A 19,723-nucleotide genomic window follows, 5' to 3' on the forward strand; every position below is an offset into this window, starting at 1 on the left:
GGGGCCCAGCTGCCATCGTGCTACGAGTGCTGGGACAGTCACAGGGTGTCTGAACCCCATGCCATCCCCAGCAGCTCCGTGTCCCCTCCTGCTGATGCCACCACATCCCCAAGGCCACCAGAGCCCTGATCCTGCCCCATGCTGCCCCCAAGCTCTTCCCAACCCTTCCAACCAGAATTCCCAAGTTCCTGATTCCCAAATTCCCACCAGGAATCTCTGCCCTCTCAATCCTCCCTCTTCATCTGTTCCAGGTGCTCCAGGAACCTCTGGCCCTCCTGGAATTTCTGCTCGGCCCTCAGGGCTGGCTGCTTCTGGTACTGCTCTATCTGCTGGAGCACCTCCAGCTTGTTGCTGGGAATTTGGGAAGCATTTGGGAATTATTTGGGAATTTGGGAATTTGGGAACTTGGGAATGGAAAAGCTGTGGTCTGGTTCCAGTATTGTGGAGTGTATAAGGTGGGGAAGGGGAAAGGGGGAAAAAGGAAGAGAGGGAAAAGAAAGGGAAAATGAAGGAAAAGAAAAAAGGGAAAAGGGGAAGGGGAAAGAGAGAAAAAGGGAAAAGGAAAGGGGAAAGGAGAGAAAAGGGAAAGGGGGGAAAAGGAGAGAAAAGGGGGAAAAAAGAGGAAAAGGGAAATGGGAATGGGAAATTGGAATGGGAAATTGGAATGGGAAAAGGGAAATGAGGAAAGGAGAACGGGAAAAAAAGAGGGGAGAGGAGGGGAGGGGAGGGGAGGAGAGGAGAGGAGAGGGCGCTGCGGGCCCGGCTGCGCACCTCCTGCAGGACAGGGACACTGCTGGGGACGCCGCTGGGGACACTGGGGACAGGGACACGGCTGGGGACATTCCCAGGCCTCTTGCAGGACAGGCCCGGGATATCCTGGGACATTCCCGGGCATTCCTGGGGGATATTCCTGGGACATTCCTTGGGGACATTCCCAGGGTCTCCTGCAGGGACAGTCCCGGGACATTGCCGGAGCCCTGGCACAAGGGGAGTGGGAAAATCAGGATCAGGAAAAGCAGGATTGGGAAAATTTGGATCAGGAAATTCAGGATTGGGAAATTGGGGCTCAGGGAATCAGGAGATGCCCACAAAAGCCGCGTCCTGGTGGGATTTGAGGATCTGCAGCCAATTCCTGAGCTGCCGTGGGGTTTGAGCCTCCTCCTGGATCCGCTGGAATTCCTCAGGGCTGATGATGAGCGAGGCCGGGGGCCGATCTCTGGGAATTCTGGGGGACACAGACCAGGATCAGGGACATGGGGACAGCTCCTGGTGTCCCCTGTGTCCTCACATCCCATCTGCATGACCAAGTCCCTATGGGTCCCCACATTCCTCTGGCTCCCAAATTCCCCTGAGTGCCCAAATCCCTCAGGGCCCCAAATTCCCCTTGAGTCCCCAAATCCCACCTGGGTCCCCAAATCCTCTCCAAGTCTCCAATTATATTCTGGGTCCAACTTCCCCCCTGAGTCCCTGAGGGTCCCCAAATCCCTTCTGGGGTCCCCAAATACCCCAGCCTCACATGGGCTCCCAGATCACGTCCTTGGTGAAGATCCGGATGGTTTTGGGTTTGTCCTGATGTTCTGGATTGCAAGGCAGGATGTATTCTATTACCATCTGTATGGCAGTTGTCTAGGTGTTAAGTGGGCAATTTCCCCTTATCTCTCTCCCTGAGAGATCACAATCACTCCTCCCTCAGCAGGGGGCATCCCGTGATAAGAGGCTATTGAATGTCACTGCATGGCTGATAAGAACTGTAACATCCCATTGTGAGATGCTCCGCCCAGAGGGAGGAGCCGAGCATTGCTATCCAGATATAATCAGGAGATTCTGACACACCAGCACAGCTTCTCCACTGGATTCACCAGAGGAACAGCAGCTGCTTCTTCTTCCACGGATCTGCGGAGGAAGAATCACCCTTTTTTCTACAGGACCCCCTGCTCCAACAGAACCACATCTGACACCTCAGGAGGACTGCAGCCACTTTTCTAATTGGACTGCTGCCAGCACCCTGACCAACAGGGTGTCAGGTTGAGTTCTGACTCTGTCATTTTAGTGTACTGCATTGTTTTTATTTTATCATTTTATGTTTTTTCCCCCCTTCCCTATTAAAGAACTGTTATTTCCTGCTCCCGTATTTTTTTTGCCTGAGAGCCCCTTAATTTAAAATTCATAGCAATTTGGAGGGGTGGGGAGGGTTTGCATTCTCCATTTCAGGGGAAACTCCTGCCTTCTTTAGCAGGCACCTGTCTTATCCAAACCAAGACACCTGAGGTGAGGGCACTGGGCCTGGGGCTCTCCTCACATCCTGGAGCTGCACAACAGGGCTGGAGGGGCCTGAAATCTGTGGGGAAAAAAATGGGTGAGATCCCAAAATCTTCCCACAAATCCACCCTCAAAATCCCCACAAAGTCATCCCAAAATGCCCCCCAAAATCTCATAAAAATAATCACAAAATCCCCTCAAAAGCCCTCACAAAATCACCCACAAAATACCCCCACAATTCCCCAAATCCCTCAGAATCCCCCAAATGTCTTCAAAATCCCCCTAAAATCCCCCACAAAATCCATCAAATTTTGGGTTGAGATTTTTGGGGTGAGAGACACCAAATGCCCCAAAATTCCTCCAAAACTACCCCAAAATTCCTCCAAAATGGCTCCAGTCTCACCTTCCTTGCCCTCTCCCCCTCTTTGTCCTTGTCGTTGTCCTCATCCCGGTCCCTGTCCTTGTCCTTGTTCCCATCCTGCTGCTGGTCCCTGCCCAGCTCTGCGCTCTGCACTCGCTGCAGCTGCTCCTGTGGGGACAGGGGACATCGTGGGGACATCACAGGGCATCCCTGGGGACATTCCCAGGGGACAGCTTGGGGACATCGCAGGGACACCCGAGGCATTCCCAGGGTCTTCCTGGGGGTCATTCCTGGGGACATCCATGGGACAGCCCATGGACATTTTGGGGACATCCCGAGGCATCCCAGGGACATTCCCAGAGCCATTCCTGGGGGTCATTCCTGGGGACATCCTGAGGCATTCCCTGGATCAGTAAAATCGGGATCGGAAAGATTGGGATCCAGCAAATCGGGATCAGGAAGAGTGGGATTGGGAAAATCGGGATTGGGAAAATTGGGATCAGAAAAGCAGGATCAGGGAAAGCAGGGTCAGGAAAAGCAGGATCAGGAAAAGCGGGATCAGAAAATTTGGGATGGGGAAGACCAAGATTGGGAAATTTGGGATAAGGAAAATTTGGCTCAGGAAATTCAGGACCAGGAATAGCAGGATCGGGAAAATCGGGATCAGGAAAAGTAGGATTGGGAAATTTGGGATCTGGAAATTCAGGATTGGGAAATTGGGGCTCAGGGAATCAGGAGATGCTCACAAAAGCTGTGTCCTGGTGGGATTTGAGGATCTGCAGCCGATCCCCGAGCTGCTGCGGGGGCTGAGCCGCCTCCTGCATCTGCTGGAATTCCTCGGGGCCAATGATGAGTGAGGCTGGGGGCCAATCCCTGAGAATTCTGGGGGACATGGACCATGATCATGGACACGGGGAAAAATACCCCAGATTTTGGGGGGGAAAAAATTCAAATTTTGGGGAAAAATACCCTGAATTTTGTGGAAAATACCCCAGATTTTGGGGGGGAAACTCACAAGATTTTCAGTGAAAAAATCGTTATTTTTTTTTTAAATATCCTGAATATTGGGGGGAGGGGGGGGGGGGGAAAGAGGGGAGTCCTGAATTTTCAGTTAAAAAATCCTGAAAATTGGGGGAAAAAATCCTGAATTTTCAGTGAAAGAATCCTGAATTTTGGGGGGAAAAGTCCCAGAATTTATGGTGAAAAAAATTGCAGATTTGGGGGGAAAATGGTGGATTTTGGGACCCTCACATGAGCTCCCAGATCAGGTCCCTGGTGATGATCCAGATGGTTTTGGGTTTGTCCCTGAGTGAGGGAAGTGCTCTGGGGGCAGTGGTGACATTGGTGACATCGTCGAACAGCACGATGAGGCTGGAGGCACCTGTGGGCTGCAGGAAAGGATGGGTGAGACCCCAAAATCCCCCCCAGAATTGCTTCCAAAAACTCCCATTAAAATTGCCTCCAAAATACCATTAAAATCCCCTGAAAACCCACCAAAATCAACCCAAAATCATCCCCAAATCCCCCCAAATCCCTCAAAACCTCTATGCCCAATTGCCCCAAAATTTCCCCAAATCATCCCTAAAGTCCCCAAAATCCTCCAAATTCCCCACAAAATATCTCCTAAATCCCCCAAAATCCCCTCAAACTCCCCAAAATCTGCCCAAAATCACCCCAAATCTCACCAGACTTCCCCAAAATCGCCTTTGAATCACCCCCAAAATCTCTTAAAATCACCCCAAAACCACTCTTAATTTCCTCACCACCCTCAAAAACCCACGAAATAGCCCCCAAAGTCACCCAAAATCACCTCAAAATGCCCTCCAAATTCCCCCAATCACCCTAAAATCTCCCAAAATCCACCCGGTGCCTGATCCCCATCCAGCCCAGCCCTGCCGCTGCCCCCACGTGCCCCCTGGTGTCTCCCGGTGATAGTGGCGCCCTAGGAAATGCTAAGATAAACTCTGAAATGTTAAGCCTTGTGTTTTACCTGCATAAGTAGTAGTAATTAAAATAATTATTGTATAATCATAAGAAGAACAATGAGAAACTGTATGTTCCTAGTCTAAGGTGGCTATGCTTGGTTGAAATCTATGTATACTATAGAACAATGTAAGTTTAATAATTAACATGAAAGTTATATAACGATAGAATATAAAAGCATATCCATCCCGAACCTATGTCGGAGTCAGATTTGGGTCTTTACCCCTGACACCCAGAGCTCTTCAATAAAAGCACCTGCATATAATCATTTCTCGTGATTATGTGTTCCTGAACGCTAACACCGGTGCCTCAAACCCCACACCCGGTGCCCGAACCCTCCCTTCTCAGACCTGCCTGGTGTCCCCAGATGCCCCCCGGTGGCCCAAACCCCGCACCCGGTGCCAAATCCCCCCTCCCCAGCCCTGCCCGATTCCTCTCCCGGTGCCCCTTCAGTGCCCAACCCCACACCCAGTGCTCCCCAGGCGGGCTCCGAGCCCTGGAGCTGCTGCAAAGCCTCCGCCAAGCCCGGGGGGACGGGAGGGATCGGGGGGTCTGGGGGGGCAGAGGTTACCCCAGGAGGGTTTTGGGGGACATGGGACCCTCTGGGGTTGGGGACACGGGACCCTGGGGTGTCCCCAGGATGGCGGGAGGCAGATCCCGGGCAGGGGTGGCTGTTGCGTGTAGCCATTGGTGGATACGGATGTCGCGATTGTCGCCAGGCCCAGCCGTGGTGAGCAGCAGCGGCTGTCGCGAGATGTCCCCAACAGCCCTGGAGCGGCTGGGGGATGGGGGATCGGGGAGGGGGGGGTGTGACCGACATGTTCTATGAAAAATCCTTTCCTTAGGATTTTTCCCTCCTGAGAAGCTGAGAGGCCTCAAGAACAAACTGTAAACAATTCTTATCTGCTGCTCTGGAATGCAACAGGTGGATCTGTGATTGGTCTCATCTGGTTGTTTCCAATTAATGGCCAATCACAGTCCATGTGTCCAGACTGTCTAGGTCAGACACAAGCCTTTTTATTCATTCCTTTTCTATTCTTAGCTTAGCCTTCTGATGAAATCCTTTCTTCTGTTCTTTTAGTATAGTTTTAATATATTATATATCATACAATAATAAACCAACCCTCTGAAACATGGAGTCAACTTTCTCGTCTCTTCCCTCATCCTGGGACCCCTGTGAACGATGCAACAGGGGGGGTCCTGGAAACAACAGGGGGAGACTCCAAAATCGCCCCCTCAGGACACTGACACCGTTGGTCCCCGCAGCCCTGGACAGTCCTAGCTCTCGCAGCAGGATAGCAGCTGCGACAGGCAACAGTGACCCGAGGGCAGGACTCAGCTCCTGCAGCGCCGAGGGCTCCTCCCCGGGGTCCCCGGTGCCCTCCGCCCAGTGCCTTCTGGCAGCTCCCAGTGCCCCCGCCTGCCCCAAGGCCAGGCCCGGCCGGGGCTCCGCAGCAGCTCCGGGGCTCAGATGCCACTCCGGGAGCACCGGGTGCGGGTTTGGGAACCAGGCAGGGCTGGGCTGAGCTCAGGTGGGCTCGTGGGGCTTGGCAGCTGCCGGATCTGTGCCCAAGGTGACAGGGTGGCACTGCCGCAGGTCCCTGACCCCTTCGCCACTGTCACTGAGAGAAGACAAACAGGGAGCGGCAGCTCCTTCCCCTCTGTGGGGCAGCTGAGAGGAAACCAGTTTTGAAATGCCCCAGTTGATAATTTTGTTCCTGTCCCAATGGACTGAGGGAGCCCCAAAAATCCTGCAAATCCCAGAACGATCTGCTCAACAACCTGACCAGCACCCTCCTCAATCCCGAGCTGGCCAGGCAGAGATGAACAAACAAAAACCATTTCTCCCGGTTTAATCACAAAGCTGCAGTTTGGGTCCAATAAGAGGGAAAAGGGTCCTGTGCCACGTGGCACTGGGGGGGGGGGGGGGGGGGGGGGGTGCAATGGGGAGCCCCTGGGGGTACTGGGACCACTGGGACGGGGACCTCTGGGAAGCCCCTCATGGGACCCCCCAATCATGGGCAACCCAGGGGGGGGACACTGGGAGTGCCCTGGAGCAGGGACACCCAGTGCCCCCAGTGTCAGAGCACACTCAGTGGGGGTCCCACTGTCCCCTTGTGGGATCCCGACAGCTCCACGTTGGTCACGTGTGGATCACGAGGTGGGGCAGGGCTGGGGGACACCCGTGGGGGCCCTGAGAGTGACACCGGTTGTAGGGACCTGGGTGGGGGGTGACACTTGTGGGTGACATGTCCTTGTCCCTCCCCCGAATTCTCCCACTGCCCACTCGGTGCTCACGACGTGGGTGTTGAGCAGAGCCCCTGCCTCCGGGGGTGTCCTGTGGGGATAAGGCATGTGGGGTGGTGTCTGGGGAAGAGGAAAGGGGAGTCCCAGCCTGAGCCCCCCACTCACTTGACTTGGAGCTTCCTGGCACCTGCAAGGAAAAGGGGAGTGGGTGACCGTGGTGTTGCGGTGTGATCCTGTCTCTCAGGTGTGCCAATTTACTTCTCCTCCCCCTGCCCCCTTGTCTTCCTTCTAATTGCTGTCTGTCAAGTTCCACATTCCAGTAAGGGCATCGTGTGATTGGCAGAAGTTCAAAAGATGCTTCTCAGACCTGGGGTCATTGGCCTGTCCAGGTGTCATTGTCCCCTGAGACCCTCCCCCTCCCACCTGGTTGGTGGCTCACCTATCCTCTCCCTCCCCCCTCCCTGTGGGTTTAAAAGGCACTGGGACCATGAGTCCGTATTCCGTTGGAGCTGTTACTGATATTCAGAACTCTTGTGACCCTGGAATAAACTCTGGATTTAACCCTCCGGCAGAATCTGCTCTTTTCTCTTCACCATCGCCTGAACTTTTTCCACTAGAGGTAAACTGAGTTTCTACTTGGACTCATTCTGAGTGCCTAACTGCCAGCCAGCCAAGGGTGTCTCTGAGGTGAAAAACCACAGCTGCTACCTTTGAGCACTAAGGCCGTAAAAGCCCAGGCACGCTCCACTGCAAAATATTTGGATTATATTCTAACACCATAGGGACCCTGGGAGCCCTGAACCTTCCTGGGACCTCAGCAGCTCCAACCACCCACGGGACCCCCAAATCCCCCCTGCAGCCCTAAATCCCTCTGGATCCCTGATCTCTGTCCCCACTCTGGGGGCTTCCCCTCACTCCAGGACCCCCATCCCCCCCATTGTCACCCACGCCAGTGGTGCCACCAGTGACAGCCCCCAATGACAGCCAGGAGCAGGAGCAGGAGCAGGAACAGGAGGGTCCTGCTGACATTCACAGCCACTGCTGGGGATAGAGGGGACACATCAGGGTCACCCTGAACCCTGGGGGTCCTGAACACCCCAGTGACCCCGTGTGACCCCATCTGTGACCCAGGGCGAGCAAGGTGACACCATCAGAGCCAGTTCCAGGCTGAGTGCCTGGAACACGCGGTTCCCGTCCTGCCCCAGTTGGTTGGTGGCCACACTCTGGTAGGTGCCTGAATGTCCCACACTGACGTTCCTGAGATCCAGGAGGGGACCCCGAGCCACCTCCTGCCTGTTGTGCAGCCAGGTGAAGGTGACAGGGGTTGAGCCCACCTGCACTGAGCAGCGCAGGGTCATGTTGTCACCTGCGCGCACCTGGTGTGACTGGGGACCGGGGGTGATGGTGGCATTGGCCACAGGCACTGTGGGGACACAGACAGAGCTAGCACCAGCTGAGGTGGGATGGGGGTGCCGTGGGTGGAGTCACCCCCCCCCCCCAGGGTCCTGCTCACCCAGGACGGTGACATTCAGGGGGTCACTCTCAGCCACACTGTCCCCATCTCTGACCCGGCATTGATACTGGTCGCTGTCATTGTCCCCAACATGGCACAGTTCCAGGTGGGGGCCAGTGCCCAGCAGTGCCCCTGAGCCCTCCTGGTGCTAGGAGAAGGACAGGGGACCTGTCCCTGTAGCCACTGTGCAGCTCAACACCAGGCTGTCCCCGAGTACCACCTGTTCCCCAGGGGGCTGCACTGACAGGGACACCCCCAAGAGCGGGACCCCTGCGGGGGAGGACACAGGAGGGATTGGGGACTCAGGGGTGGGGGACAGGGAAGAGGAAAGAGGGGGATTGGAGAGATGCAGAGAGGATCCCAGTGATCAGGAGGGATCCTGGGAGGCATGTTGGTACCTGGGGACAATGGCGAGACCCCATGGAAAGGGGGAGAAACCCAGGCAGGGATGGGGAGCCAGACGAGAGACTGAAGAGACTCAGGGAGTGATTTGGGGTTTAGAGATGGGCGGGTGGACCCAGGGAAGGAAGGGAGACCAGAGGTTGGAGCAGGGACCTTGGAAGGGGTGGGGAATCCAGGGAGGGATGGGGAGGACAAAGAGAGGGATGAGGGATCAGGAGGGGGAACTGGGCAGTCATGGGGGAAACCAAGAGGGACTTGGGCAATTTTGGGTGACCCAGGGAGGAGTAAAGGGAGAGATGAAGGATTCAGGAAGTGGTGGGGAAACCCTCGGAGGATGTCGGGCTTCCCTGTCCCCATCCTTGCACTCACTGTGCACTGTCACTGTCACCAGCTCCGACTCCTTCCACTGTGACACAACCCAGCTGCCACAGCGGTAGCGGCCGCTGTGGTGCAGCAACAGGGGGGACAGGGAGAGCATGGTCACAAAGGGGAACCCCTCCCATTTCTTCCCATCGTGGTGGAAGTACACGCTTGTGAATGGTTTGTTCTTCCAGCTCCGGCAGCGCAGTGTCACTGTGTCTCCCTCCAGCAGTGCCCGTGCTGGCACCTGCAGCACCAGCCAGTGTGGGGAACAGAGGGGTCCTGTCACACCAGGGGCATCAGGATGGTCATGGTGGCACCAGGAGGAACCAGGAGCCACCCAATGTTAGAGAGAAGTCTCCTTGCACAGGGATGCTCTGGGATGTCCCCAGAGCAGGGGACAGGCTCTGGTCACACAGGAGCTGACCCATGGAGCAGAGCCCACCCAGAGCCCTCGGGGTCCCCATGGGTGCCAGGCTGGGGACACCCAAACCCCCCTCACCATCTGAGACTCTCACGGGGGGGGCTGAGCCCGCTGCCGAGTCTCTCGCACGTGTAGGTGCCACTCTCGGTGACAGTGACATGGTCGCGTCCCTGCTGCCACCTCGGCCTCCCGTCCTTGTACCAGGTGGTGGCACCAGCGGTCCCTGAGCCCTGGCAGGTCAGTGTCACCTGGTCCCACAGCACCGCCAGCCTCCAGGGGGGCTCCACGAGCAGCTGGGTGGTCTGGGCACCTTCATCTGACAGGGGACACCAGCCTGCCAGAGCCAGTGCGGGGCTGGGGACAGCGGGATGGCAACATGGCATCCCTCAAAGTCTCACCAGCGAGGCCAAGGGCCTGGGCTGAAAGGGAGAAGGGACAGGGCTGGGTGGGGGTGGCACTGCACGGACAGAGGCACATGGGGTACAGGGTGAGAGGGCTGTCCCCAAAGTGTCCTTGTGTGACATGGACCCCTTGGGGACAGAAATACCTCGTCTAGCCCTTGCTCAGTCAGGACACCAGGACACTGTGGACACCCCTGAATTGGGCACGCCACAGCCACCCCTTGCTGGCCTGTGTACCCCACACCACCCCATGATACCTCCCCAAATCTCTGTATCCTTATTATTGTCTTCACATTCCTGTCCCACTTCCCCTGTCCCCACAGCCACCCCATGACCCCAGTCACCTCATGCTCTGGCACTGCTGGCCTTGGAGACCTCAGGGGACCCTGCAGTCCCCCTGTGCCCCCTCCACTCCTCATCCCTGGGATGTCATACCCGTGCCCAGGGCACTCAACCCACAGGAGCAGCGCCACCTTCCCGGCCATCCCGGTGCCCCCAGCCATGTGCACTGGCTGTCACTTGCTGCCAGGAGTGGCTGTCCCCTCGCTGGTGGCTCTTTGGGTGAAGGGGAAGAAAGCGAGGTCAGGTCTTGTAGTCATGTGTTGGTGGCCCTTGGTGGGGGCAGGGTGGCCACAAGCATGGGATTATGGGGATGTGGCTGTGGGGACAGGCTGTGGGAAGGGTTGGAACAGGAAGGGGACAAGGCTGAGTGGGACATGGTGGGACATGGGGTTCCTAGGAGTGGGGGGCTCAGAGAGTTTGGGGAGCCAGGGATGGGTGTCCAGAGGAATGGGGGGGTCCCAGGGCTGGGGGGACTCAGGGATGGAAGTCCCAGGGGATCGTGGGCTCCAGGGATTTGGGGTCATGGGATGAAGATGCTGGGGGAATGAGGATTCCTGTGCGAATGGGGGTCATGAGAGAATCAAGGTTCTGGGGAACGGAGAATTTCAGGGGATGGAATGAATGGGAGACGATTCCTTAGGAACGCGTTGCTGGGCCCTGTAGATCCTGGGGAATGTCAGTAGTAGGATGAGGGTTGCAGAGTGGGGGGGGATATAAGGAATGAGGGTCCCATGGTTGGTTCCCAGGGAAATGGAGGTGCCACGGATGGGCAGTTGCTGGGTGAGCCCGTGGGTCTCAGCTCCTTCCCTGGATGTCTCAGATTTTGGGGTGACCCAGGGCCCAGCACAGCCCCCACAAGGTGCCAGTGGCCAGGGGGTCACCCCAGGCAGATTTTGAGGGTCTCCGAGTCTCTGTCCCCACACCACAGTGACTTTTCCCTCTCTTTATTTCCATTTCCATAATTTCATCCCTCAATTTCACAAGCCCCCAGTTTGTGCCTTGATGATCCTGGGGAGCTCCTGAGCAGGGAAGGAGTTGGGGGAAGCCCAGGATGGGGGAAGCAGGGATGAGTGGTCTGCAGGGAGGACAGGCAGGCTGTGCAGGATGGGGGTGTCTTGCTGTGCCCCCCCAACACGTTCACTTTCTCTCTCATGCAGAAGAAGAGGCTGTTTGTGCTGAGTGTCACACGGGGGAGGAAGGCTCTGTCCTGGGGGAGCACATCTGGTGGGCTCCTGTCCTGGAGTCTGGGGTCGGCTGTCTGTCTCTGCCCCCAGACACGCTTAGGATGGTTCTTGCACGCTGGGCTTCAAAGGATGAGACTGGACGCTAGGTTTTTTTCGGTCTTCAGTTTTGTTTATTATCTCTTATCTAAAAAGTCCTTTTCCCTGCCTGAAGGATCTGACCAGCACGGCAGCCAAAGGCACTCTGCCCACCCCTAAGGCGGCCGCATCTTTTATAACAAAAACAACGTATATCATATTTACATTTTTGTCCCCAATACCTATCATCTTCGTCACTAAGTACACCCTCATCCCAGACCAATCCACAAGTGCCAACACCACCCCAGAAGATGGAAGACAGGAAGAAGAAGGAAAAGCCTGGTGGCACACCCTGATTCCTCCATCTTGTCTCTACCACCCCCCTGTACCGAAACCCCAAAATTTGTAATTCACCCTATAATAATATCTTCCCTTCACTATTTACACTTGAGTGGTTCTCGCATGTTCCATTTCCTCATACATCGGTGGCACATCTCTAGATGGATCAAAATCAAGCCACCAAGTGCTTTTGGCAACATTCCAGGACTCCCGAGCCCCCCAAGGGTTCTCTCGGTAGCTCTGGACATCAGGAGTGATGTGCTGAGCTCCCACACTGGAGGGATGCTGTCTCAGGGGGGGAACATGCTGGACAAGGGGGTCCTGTGCTGGGGGTTGGCAGCTCCAGGGGGGGTCCAGACTTCTCCATTCTTGCTCGTCCCCTGCAGGATCTGAGCCGGCAAGAGCAGCTCGGGAATGGAGACCAGAGCAGGAAGGAGCTCTCAAACTCCTGCTCCTTGAAGCAAGTGGTGGCCCAAGGGTGGGGCCCAGCCATGGCCCAGCTCCACTGCACAGGGATGGCCATTGCCCAGCCCTGCTCTGGCCAGCCCCAGGGGGCACCCAGGACCTCAGGGTCCCCCCCTTGTCCCCTTGGCTTTGATTCTGGCAGCTTTAGAGCTGCTGCAGAGGTGAGAATTATGTCGGGACTAAAGGCCTTCCTGTGGTTTGCTCAGCCCTGCAAGAAGCACAAACCCCAAAGGGAGCACAAGCAGTGGCTCTGTGAGGGCCTTTGATGGTTTTCAGAGCAGGGCTGGCTGGAAACAATCCTGGAGGGGCAGCTGTGGGGAAACCAGTCCAGAAATGCAGCAATTGATCATTTGTTCCTCTTCGTAAGGGACTGAGAGAGCCCCAGAACTACTGCAAATCCCACAACAATCTGCTCAACAACCTGACCTGGGACCCTCTTTCTTGAACAAAACCTGCAGCCTTCTAGAACCTCAAGGGAAGAATGTTTGGGTTTAGGCTGTGGTTTCCAGACAGGAAGTGAAAACTGTGGAAATATCGAGCACGGGCTATGTTCCTGGCCATGCTGGAGCTCTGCAGTGTGGATTCCAGGTGTCCCAGAGCTGCTCCATCCCTGCCCTCCTCACCTGAGTGAAAGGCTGAGGGTTTGAAGGAATTGTGGTGTAAAGCCACCAGAGGTGCTGCTGTGGACCCAAGACCTGCCTGGTGTCAGGCGCTGCCTTCCTTCCATCCGGGATCATGGAAAGCAGTTGCGGGTGCTGTGCAGGGTGTGTGCCTGGTCCCGGGACACTGCTACGCTGCTGTTGGGCACTGGGATCCAACCTGCTGCCTTGGCGGCTTCTGCCCGCTGCCGGTGGTGATGCTGGGACCAATTGTTGCCCGTGAGTTTTGCAAAAGCAGCGATTTCCCCTTCTCCCTCCTGTCCGAGGCCACCATGGCACCTGAGGGGCTGGAGCTCGACCAGGGCGCCCCCTGCTGGCCGGGAGTGCTCCATGCAGCGCACCCTACTGGCCGCAGTTATAATTGCCACAAAAACCAGCTGTGCTGAACGGGAGGCAAAGTTCTGGGTTTGTGTTGTTTTTTCTGTTCTGGTTTATAAATTTCCCAGTAAAGAGCTGCTAGTCCTTTTCCTACACTTTGGCCTGAAAGCCCCAGCATCTTTGACATGAAAAAAAAGTTTTAGGCATGAGTCTTCTTTCCATTCCAGGAATGTTCCCACTTTCCTTGGCAGATATTTCTCATTTAAACGGGTTAGCAACTCCTGGGTTCCAGTGTGGATGGGACAGACATCCGAAGAGGAGACAGGGTCAAGGACTTGGCCACCTCACACTCAGCCCTTTAAGCCAGTTGGGCCACCAAGGACCCTCTCCCCAGCTGGCGCTTCTGGTCACGCAGCCAGGCATTGGCAGAGCGTAACTCTGTCCCCAGTGTGCCAAGGCTGAAAAACTGATGGAGAGACTGGGCCCTGTCTCAGCAAAAGCAAGGCCTGACCCACCCCTGGCACACACAGCTGCTCCAAAATGTCTCCAGGCATCAAAGTTTTCCAGTCTCTGACACCCCACCCTGTGCCATGGCTTGATCCTGACTGCCCTGGCAAGCAGGGAGGCTCCGGAACCCCCATGGGGCCTTTGTGACATCCTTGTGTGGGGAACAGGGCAGAGGAGGGGTTTGGGACAGAGGAGAAGCGTGTCCGGAGCCTCCTGTAGGCCACTTTGGCCATCAGAGCAAGGAAGGTCCAAGGCCCTGCCAGGTTCCTCTGGTGGAGGAAACGAGCTGGGGGGAAGTGTTCGGGGTTTGTTCCTTGTTGTGGCTTTCCCTGGAAATTGTTCCTTTAGTGACAATTTGGACTTTGAACTTTGTTACTGTTCCTGTTGGTTTTATTCTCTCTCGTTGCTGTTTCAGAAAATTTTTCTTCTTTCAGCCCTTTGGGATCTTTGTGCCCCCCCGGGGAGGGAGAGGGGCAGTTTTTAGTGGCAGCACACACATATGAGTGAGTGCCCATGGGTGGGGACACCCAGTTCCCCCCAGTGTCACAGCACATTCCCGTAGATGTCACCGGGTTCCCGCAGTCGCCCCTGGGGTCCCCGCCGCTCCGCGCAGGTCACCTGGGGATCCTGGAGGGTGGTGGCACAGGGGGACGCTGCAAGAGACACAGGCTGTGGGGTCTGGGTGGGGTGACACTCGAGGGTGACGTCCCTCGGTGTGTGTCCCCCCCATGCTCACCCCCTACCCTCTTGGGGACCACGACGTGGGTGTACAGCACCTCCCCCTCCTCTGGGGGGACCAGGGGATCCGGGGGGACCCTGAGGGAATAAAGTGCATGTGGGGGAGGGGTTTGGGGTAAAAGGGGAAGGTGTGGTTTGAGTCCCCCATTCGCCTTTCCTGGATCTTCCTGGCAGCTGCAGAGGAAAGAGGGGAGGGGTGACTGTGAGGTCCCAGGGCCCTGACCCCTCTCAGTATTCCTGAACCCCCAAAGGAACCCTCAATTCCCACAGGACCCTCTAATATCTCTGGAGCCCCGCAGAATTCATGAACTCTCCCAGTGCCCCGACCAACTCATCCTCAAAAACCCAAAGGCTAGCAGGGACAGAGACCCCCCCAAATGCCCCCAGGGCCCCTAAAAGAACCCCCAACACCCCTGCAGGACCTTCCACCACCTCCCAAAGCCCTGCAGCACCCCCAGCAAAGGGCGCAATTCTGGAAATGTGGGTGCTGCCCTATTGCTCCCCAACTCTGGGGCCCTCTAGAGCTCCCTGGGACCCCCTTCCCCCCATTGTCACCCACCCACACAGTGCCACTGGTGCCAGACCACAATGACACCCACAAGCAGGAGCAGGAACAAAAGGGCCCCACTGACCCCTTCAGCCACTGCAAGAGTGGGAGACACAAAGGAGTCACCCATAACCCTGGGGGTCCTTCACTCCCTGGTGCCCCTGTGTGACTCCACCTGTGTTCCCATGTGTCCCTGACTCCTGCAATGTCACCTCCAGGACACTGGGTGTGATGGTGGCATTGGCCACGGGCACGGTAGGGACAGAGACAAGGCTGAGGGCACAGGGAGGGGCTGGCAGCCAGTGTGGGGGGATAAGGACAGAGGGGGATGGGTGTGGTGGGTGATGTTGGAGATGGGGTCACACCACAGAGGGGTGAGGGGACACTGGGCAGAGGTGGGGGGACACAAGAAAGGTGTCTGGGGGATGTGGAGGTGCCCAACCAGGGGACCAGAGGAGGCTGTGGGGGCTCCCTGTGCCCATCCCCACACTCACTGCACACCGTGATGCGGAGCTGGGCGCTGCTCTTCCGCACGTTCCCCCCCTCGGAGCGCACCTTGTAGCAGTAATTCCCCGAGTGGGAGACCCCCATGGCGGGCACCAGCAGCTGCGGGGACCCCTATGGGATCCTCACCACCTGCCCGTCCTGGTAGAACACATGCAGGAGGGGGACTCGGGGCCGCAGGGAGCTGGGGGTGATGAGGCAGCTGAGTGTCAGGGGGGACCCCTCGGTGGGCTCGGGGGGACCCTCCAGCGCTGGCACCGGGAAGAGCTCAGGGATAGAGAGGAGAGGTGAGGGCTGTGACTCTGAGTTGCCTGGGAAGTGGCTTTGAGGGTGTCAGGAGATTGGCGTTCCAGCCATGGGGGTGCTCACTGTGCACTGTCACTGGCGCCAACTGTACCCACAATGACACTTCAGATGCCACCCGGTCTCCGCAGCAGTAGTGGCCACTGTGACTCAGCTGCAGAAGGAATAGGGACAGCTCGGCCCCATAGAGGGGCCTCCCGACCTCCTTGTCCCCATGGAAGAATCGCACCTCGGTGACCGGGTGGTTCTGCCAGCACAGGCCGTGCAGTGTCACCGTGTCCCCCTCCAGCAGCTCCCGCACCGACACCTGCAGCTCTAACCAGGCTGCGGGACGCAGTGGTGGTCCTGTCACACTGGGGGTCCCGTTTTCATGGGGATCCCGCCATTAGGTCGCACCCAGCGCACCAGGGATCCCCAATTCCAGCACTGGCTCTCCCCACACAGGGGTGCTCTCGGGTGCTCACCCTGCACTGTCACTGTCACCAGTGCTGAGTACTTCCAACCCCAGGACCTCACGCAGCCCTTGCAGCTGTAGCTGCCACTGTGGTGCAGCTGCTGAGGGGACAGGGACAGCTTGGGCCCACCGGGGCCCCCCCTGTTCCTTCCGCTCACACTAGAAGGACACCGATTTGACAGTGCTGTTCTGCCAGCCCCGGCAGCGCAGTGTCACCCTGTTCCCTTCCAGCAGCACCCGCACCGGCACCTGCAGCACCAGCCAGTCTGAGGGACAGAGGGGTCCTGTCACATCCGATGGCATCGGGACCCCCCACTGGGTCACACCCAGCACATCAAGGGTCCCCAATTTCAACATGGGGGTCCTTCCACAATGGGTGGCTCTGGGATGTCCCCAGAGCAGGGGATGGACTCTGGTCACACAGGAGCTGACCCATGGAGCGGAGCCCATCCAGAGCCCTCAGGGTCCCTGCAGGTGCCAGGCTGGGGACACCCAACCCCCCTCACCATTTAAGACTCTCACAGTGCGGCTTAGCCCACTGCCGGGTCTGTAAAATGTGTAGGTGTCACTCTCGGTGACACTGACGTGGTCGCGTCCCTGTTGCCCCCATTGCCACCTATCCTTGTGCCAGGTGGTGGCACTGGCAGTCCCTGAGCTCTGGCAGGTCAGTGTCACCTGGTCCCACAGCACCGCTGGCACCCAGGAGGGCTCCACGAGGAGCTGGGAAGTTGGGGCACCTGAGGGTGACAGGGCACATCAGCCTGGCAGGGCCAGAGTGGGGCTGGGGACAGCGGGGTGGGGCCATGGTATCCCCCGAGGTCTCACCAGCGAGGGGAGGATCTGGGCTGGAAGGGAGAAGAGACAGGGCTTGGTGCAGGTGTCACTGCAGGGACAGAGGCACATGGTGTGGGGGCTGTCCCCAGCTGTCCCCATGGGGACAGCAATTCTTGTGAGAAAGTGTGTTTGGGGGGTCCCCAAAAGGTTTGGTGAGGCAGGGGGACATGTCTGTGTCACAGCCACCTGTGCACCACATCCCTGTGGCACAGACACCTTGGGAACAGGGACACTGAGGCCACTCTGGGCTGAGACAGAACATGGGGACACTGCGGACACCCCGGCCATGAGGACACCATGGACACACCCCATGCTTGCCCAGGTCACCCCCACCAGCTCATGATCTCATCCCCATGATCTCATCCCAATGGCCACATCCTCACTGTTCTTGTCCCCTTCTGTCCCTGCGTCCCATTTTCCTTGTCCCTATCCCCAGAGCTACCTGAGCCCAAAGGTGCCATGGAGTGGCACCTGCTGGCATTGGGGACATCAGGGGACCCTGCAGCCTCCCTGTGCTCCCTTCCCTCCCCATCCCCAGGGTGTCAGGCCCGTGCCCAGGGCGCTCACCCCACAGGAGCAGTGCCACCTTCCCAGCCATCCTAGTGTCCCCAGCCATGTGGACTGGCTGTCACTGACTGCTGTGGCCACCGCTCCCCTGGCTGGTGGCTCTTTGGATGAAGGGGAAGGAAGCGAGGTCACATCCGTCCCCCAGTGGAGAGAGCCCTTGGTGGGGGCAGGGTGGCCACAAGTTGGGCACAGGCTGGGGACATGATGGGATAGTCTGGGGACATGGTGGGGGATGGTGTTGTGAGGAGTGGGGAGCTCAGGGAGATGTGGGGAACCAAGGATGGTTGTCCAGGAGAATCAGGGTTCCAGGGAAATTAGGATCTCCTTGCCTGGGGGCATTTGGGGATGGGGGTGCTGTGGGGGTCCTGAGGGATATGGGGTCATGGCATGTGGGTTCCAGGGTTGGTGGTGCAGGGGGAAAAGGGGGACCCTCAGGAATAGGGGTTCTGGGGGAAGAAGCAGCCCATGGGATGGGATCAAGGCAATGGTGGTCCTGGGCAATGGCAGTCCTGGGATGGGGGTCCCAGGGAGGAGAGACCAAGGCAATGGGGGTCCCATGGTTGGTTCCCAGGGGAATGGTGGTGCCAGGGACAGGCTGTGGCTTAGTGGGCACAGGGGTCTCAGATTCTTCCCTGGGTGCCTCAGATTTTGAGTGACCGAGGGCCCAGGACAGCTCTCCTGGGGTGGTCGTTTCCTTGGCAGGCATCACATGGGGGTCCTGGGTGACTCTGCTTCTGTGCCCTCCCTTGCCCTTGACGTTTTCCTCTCTTTATTTCTCTATTTTCCTTATTTTCCTCACTTTTCTGCCATTTCCCCTCACCCCCAATTTCTGACTCAGCAATCCCTGGGAGCACCTGAGCAGGGAAGGGGTTAGGGCGACCCAGGGGTGTGGGAAAATAGGGAGTAGAGGGTGTAGGGAAAGGTGGGAAGGCTGTGGGGGATGGAGGGGCTGGGCTGTGCCTCCTCAACACTTTCTCTTTCTTATTCCTGGACAAGAAGGAAGAGGCCGTTTGTGCTTAGTTTCAGATGGGAAAAGGGGGCAGTTCTGTCCTGGGGGGGCACATCCAGGGGGGTTCTGTCCTAGGAGGATCTTGTCCCAGAGAGTTACACATCCTGGCATGGGCGGACCTCTACCAGGGGCTGGCAGTTCCAGAAATGTCCCTGCACATTCCTGGTTGGGTGCCTATCCCAGGGGTGGCACATCCTGGGGACCCCTGTCAATGCAAGAGTGGGGCCCAGCCATGGCCCAGCCCCACTGCACAGGGATGGCCATTGCCCAGCCCTGCTCTGGCCAGCCCCAGGTGGCAGCCAGGACCTCAGCGTCCCCCTGCCCCCTTGGCTTTGATTCTGGCAGCTTTAGAGCTGTTGCACAGGTGAGAATTCTGTGGGGGAAAAAGGCCTGCCTGTGGTTTGCACAGCTCTGCAAGAAGCACAAAACCCAAAACGAGCCCAAGCAGTGGCTCTGTGAGGGCCTTTGATGGTTTTCAGAGCAGGGCTGGCTGGAAGCCCCCCCTGCAGGGGCAGCTGTGGGGGAACCAGTCCGGAAATGCAGCAATTGATCATTTTGTTCCTTTTGGTGAGGGTCTGAGAGAGCCCCAGAACTACTGCAAATCCCACACCAACAATGCTCAACAACCTGACCTGGACCTGCACCCTCCTCCTCCTCCATGCCTTGCCGTGGATGGACAGTGGCCGGATGCCCCGCACCCACCACAGCCGCTCTCTCACTGCCCTCCACACCTGGATGGGGAGAGAAAATTGAGCAAAGGGTTCCTGGGTTGAGACAAGGAGCAGGAGAGATCACTCATCAAATCCTGTCATGGGTAAAACTGCCTTGGATTTAGAGATATCAATTGCATTTATTGCTGACAAAATCAGAGCAGGATAAAAGAAGTTAATACACCTTCAATACACCTTCTCTCTTTTATGAATGACTA

The 19,723-nt window shown here is 57.3% G+C and overlaps 2 protein-coding genes across 2 annotated transcripts in view; one reads left to right on the forward strand and one right to left on the reverse strand.

The window, feature by feature from the left end:
• LOC132340336 (Fc receptor-like protein 3) overlaps window positions 1–19,723 on the forward strand; it is a 377,484-nt gene that overhangs the window by 104,249 nt on the left and 253,512 nt on the right. The window lies entirely within an intron of this gene.
• Window positions 1,075–17,817, reverse strand: LOC132340103 (Fc receptor-like protein 6). Its single transcript, XM_059870905.1, is given in 13 exon segments — window positions 1,075–1,225; window positions 1,517–1,569; window positions 3,367–3,502; window positions 3,872–4,008; window positions 6,902–6,970; window positions 7,016–7,037; window positions 7,795–7,938; window positions 7,997–8,273; window positions 8,364–8,633; window positions 9,135–9,407; window positions 9,644–9,859; window positions 9,948–9,968; window positions 17,787–17,817. Coding segments are annotated over 13 exon segments (1,800 nt in total).

The sequence above is a fragment of the Haemorhous mexicanus genome, chromosome 31 (genome assembly GCF_027477595.1).
Source record: "Haemorhous mexicanus isolate bHaeMex1 chromosome 31, bHaeMex1.pri, whole genome shotgun sequence".
NCBI classification, from domain to species: domain Eukaryota; kingdom Metazoa; phylum Chordata; class Aves; order Passeriformes; family Fringillidae; genus Haemorhous; species Haemorhous mexicanus.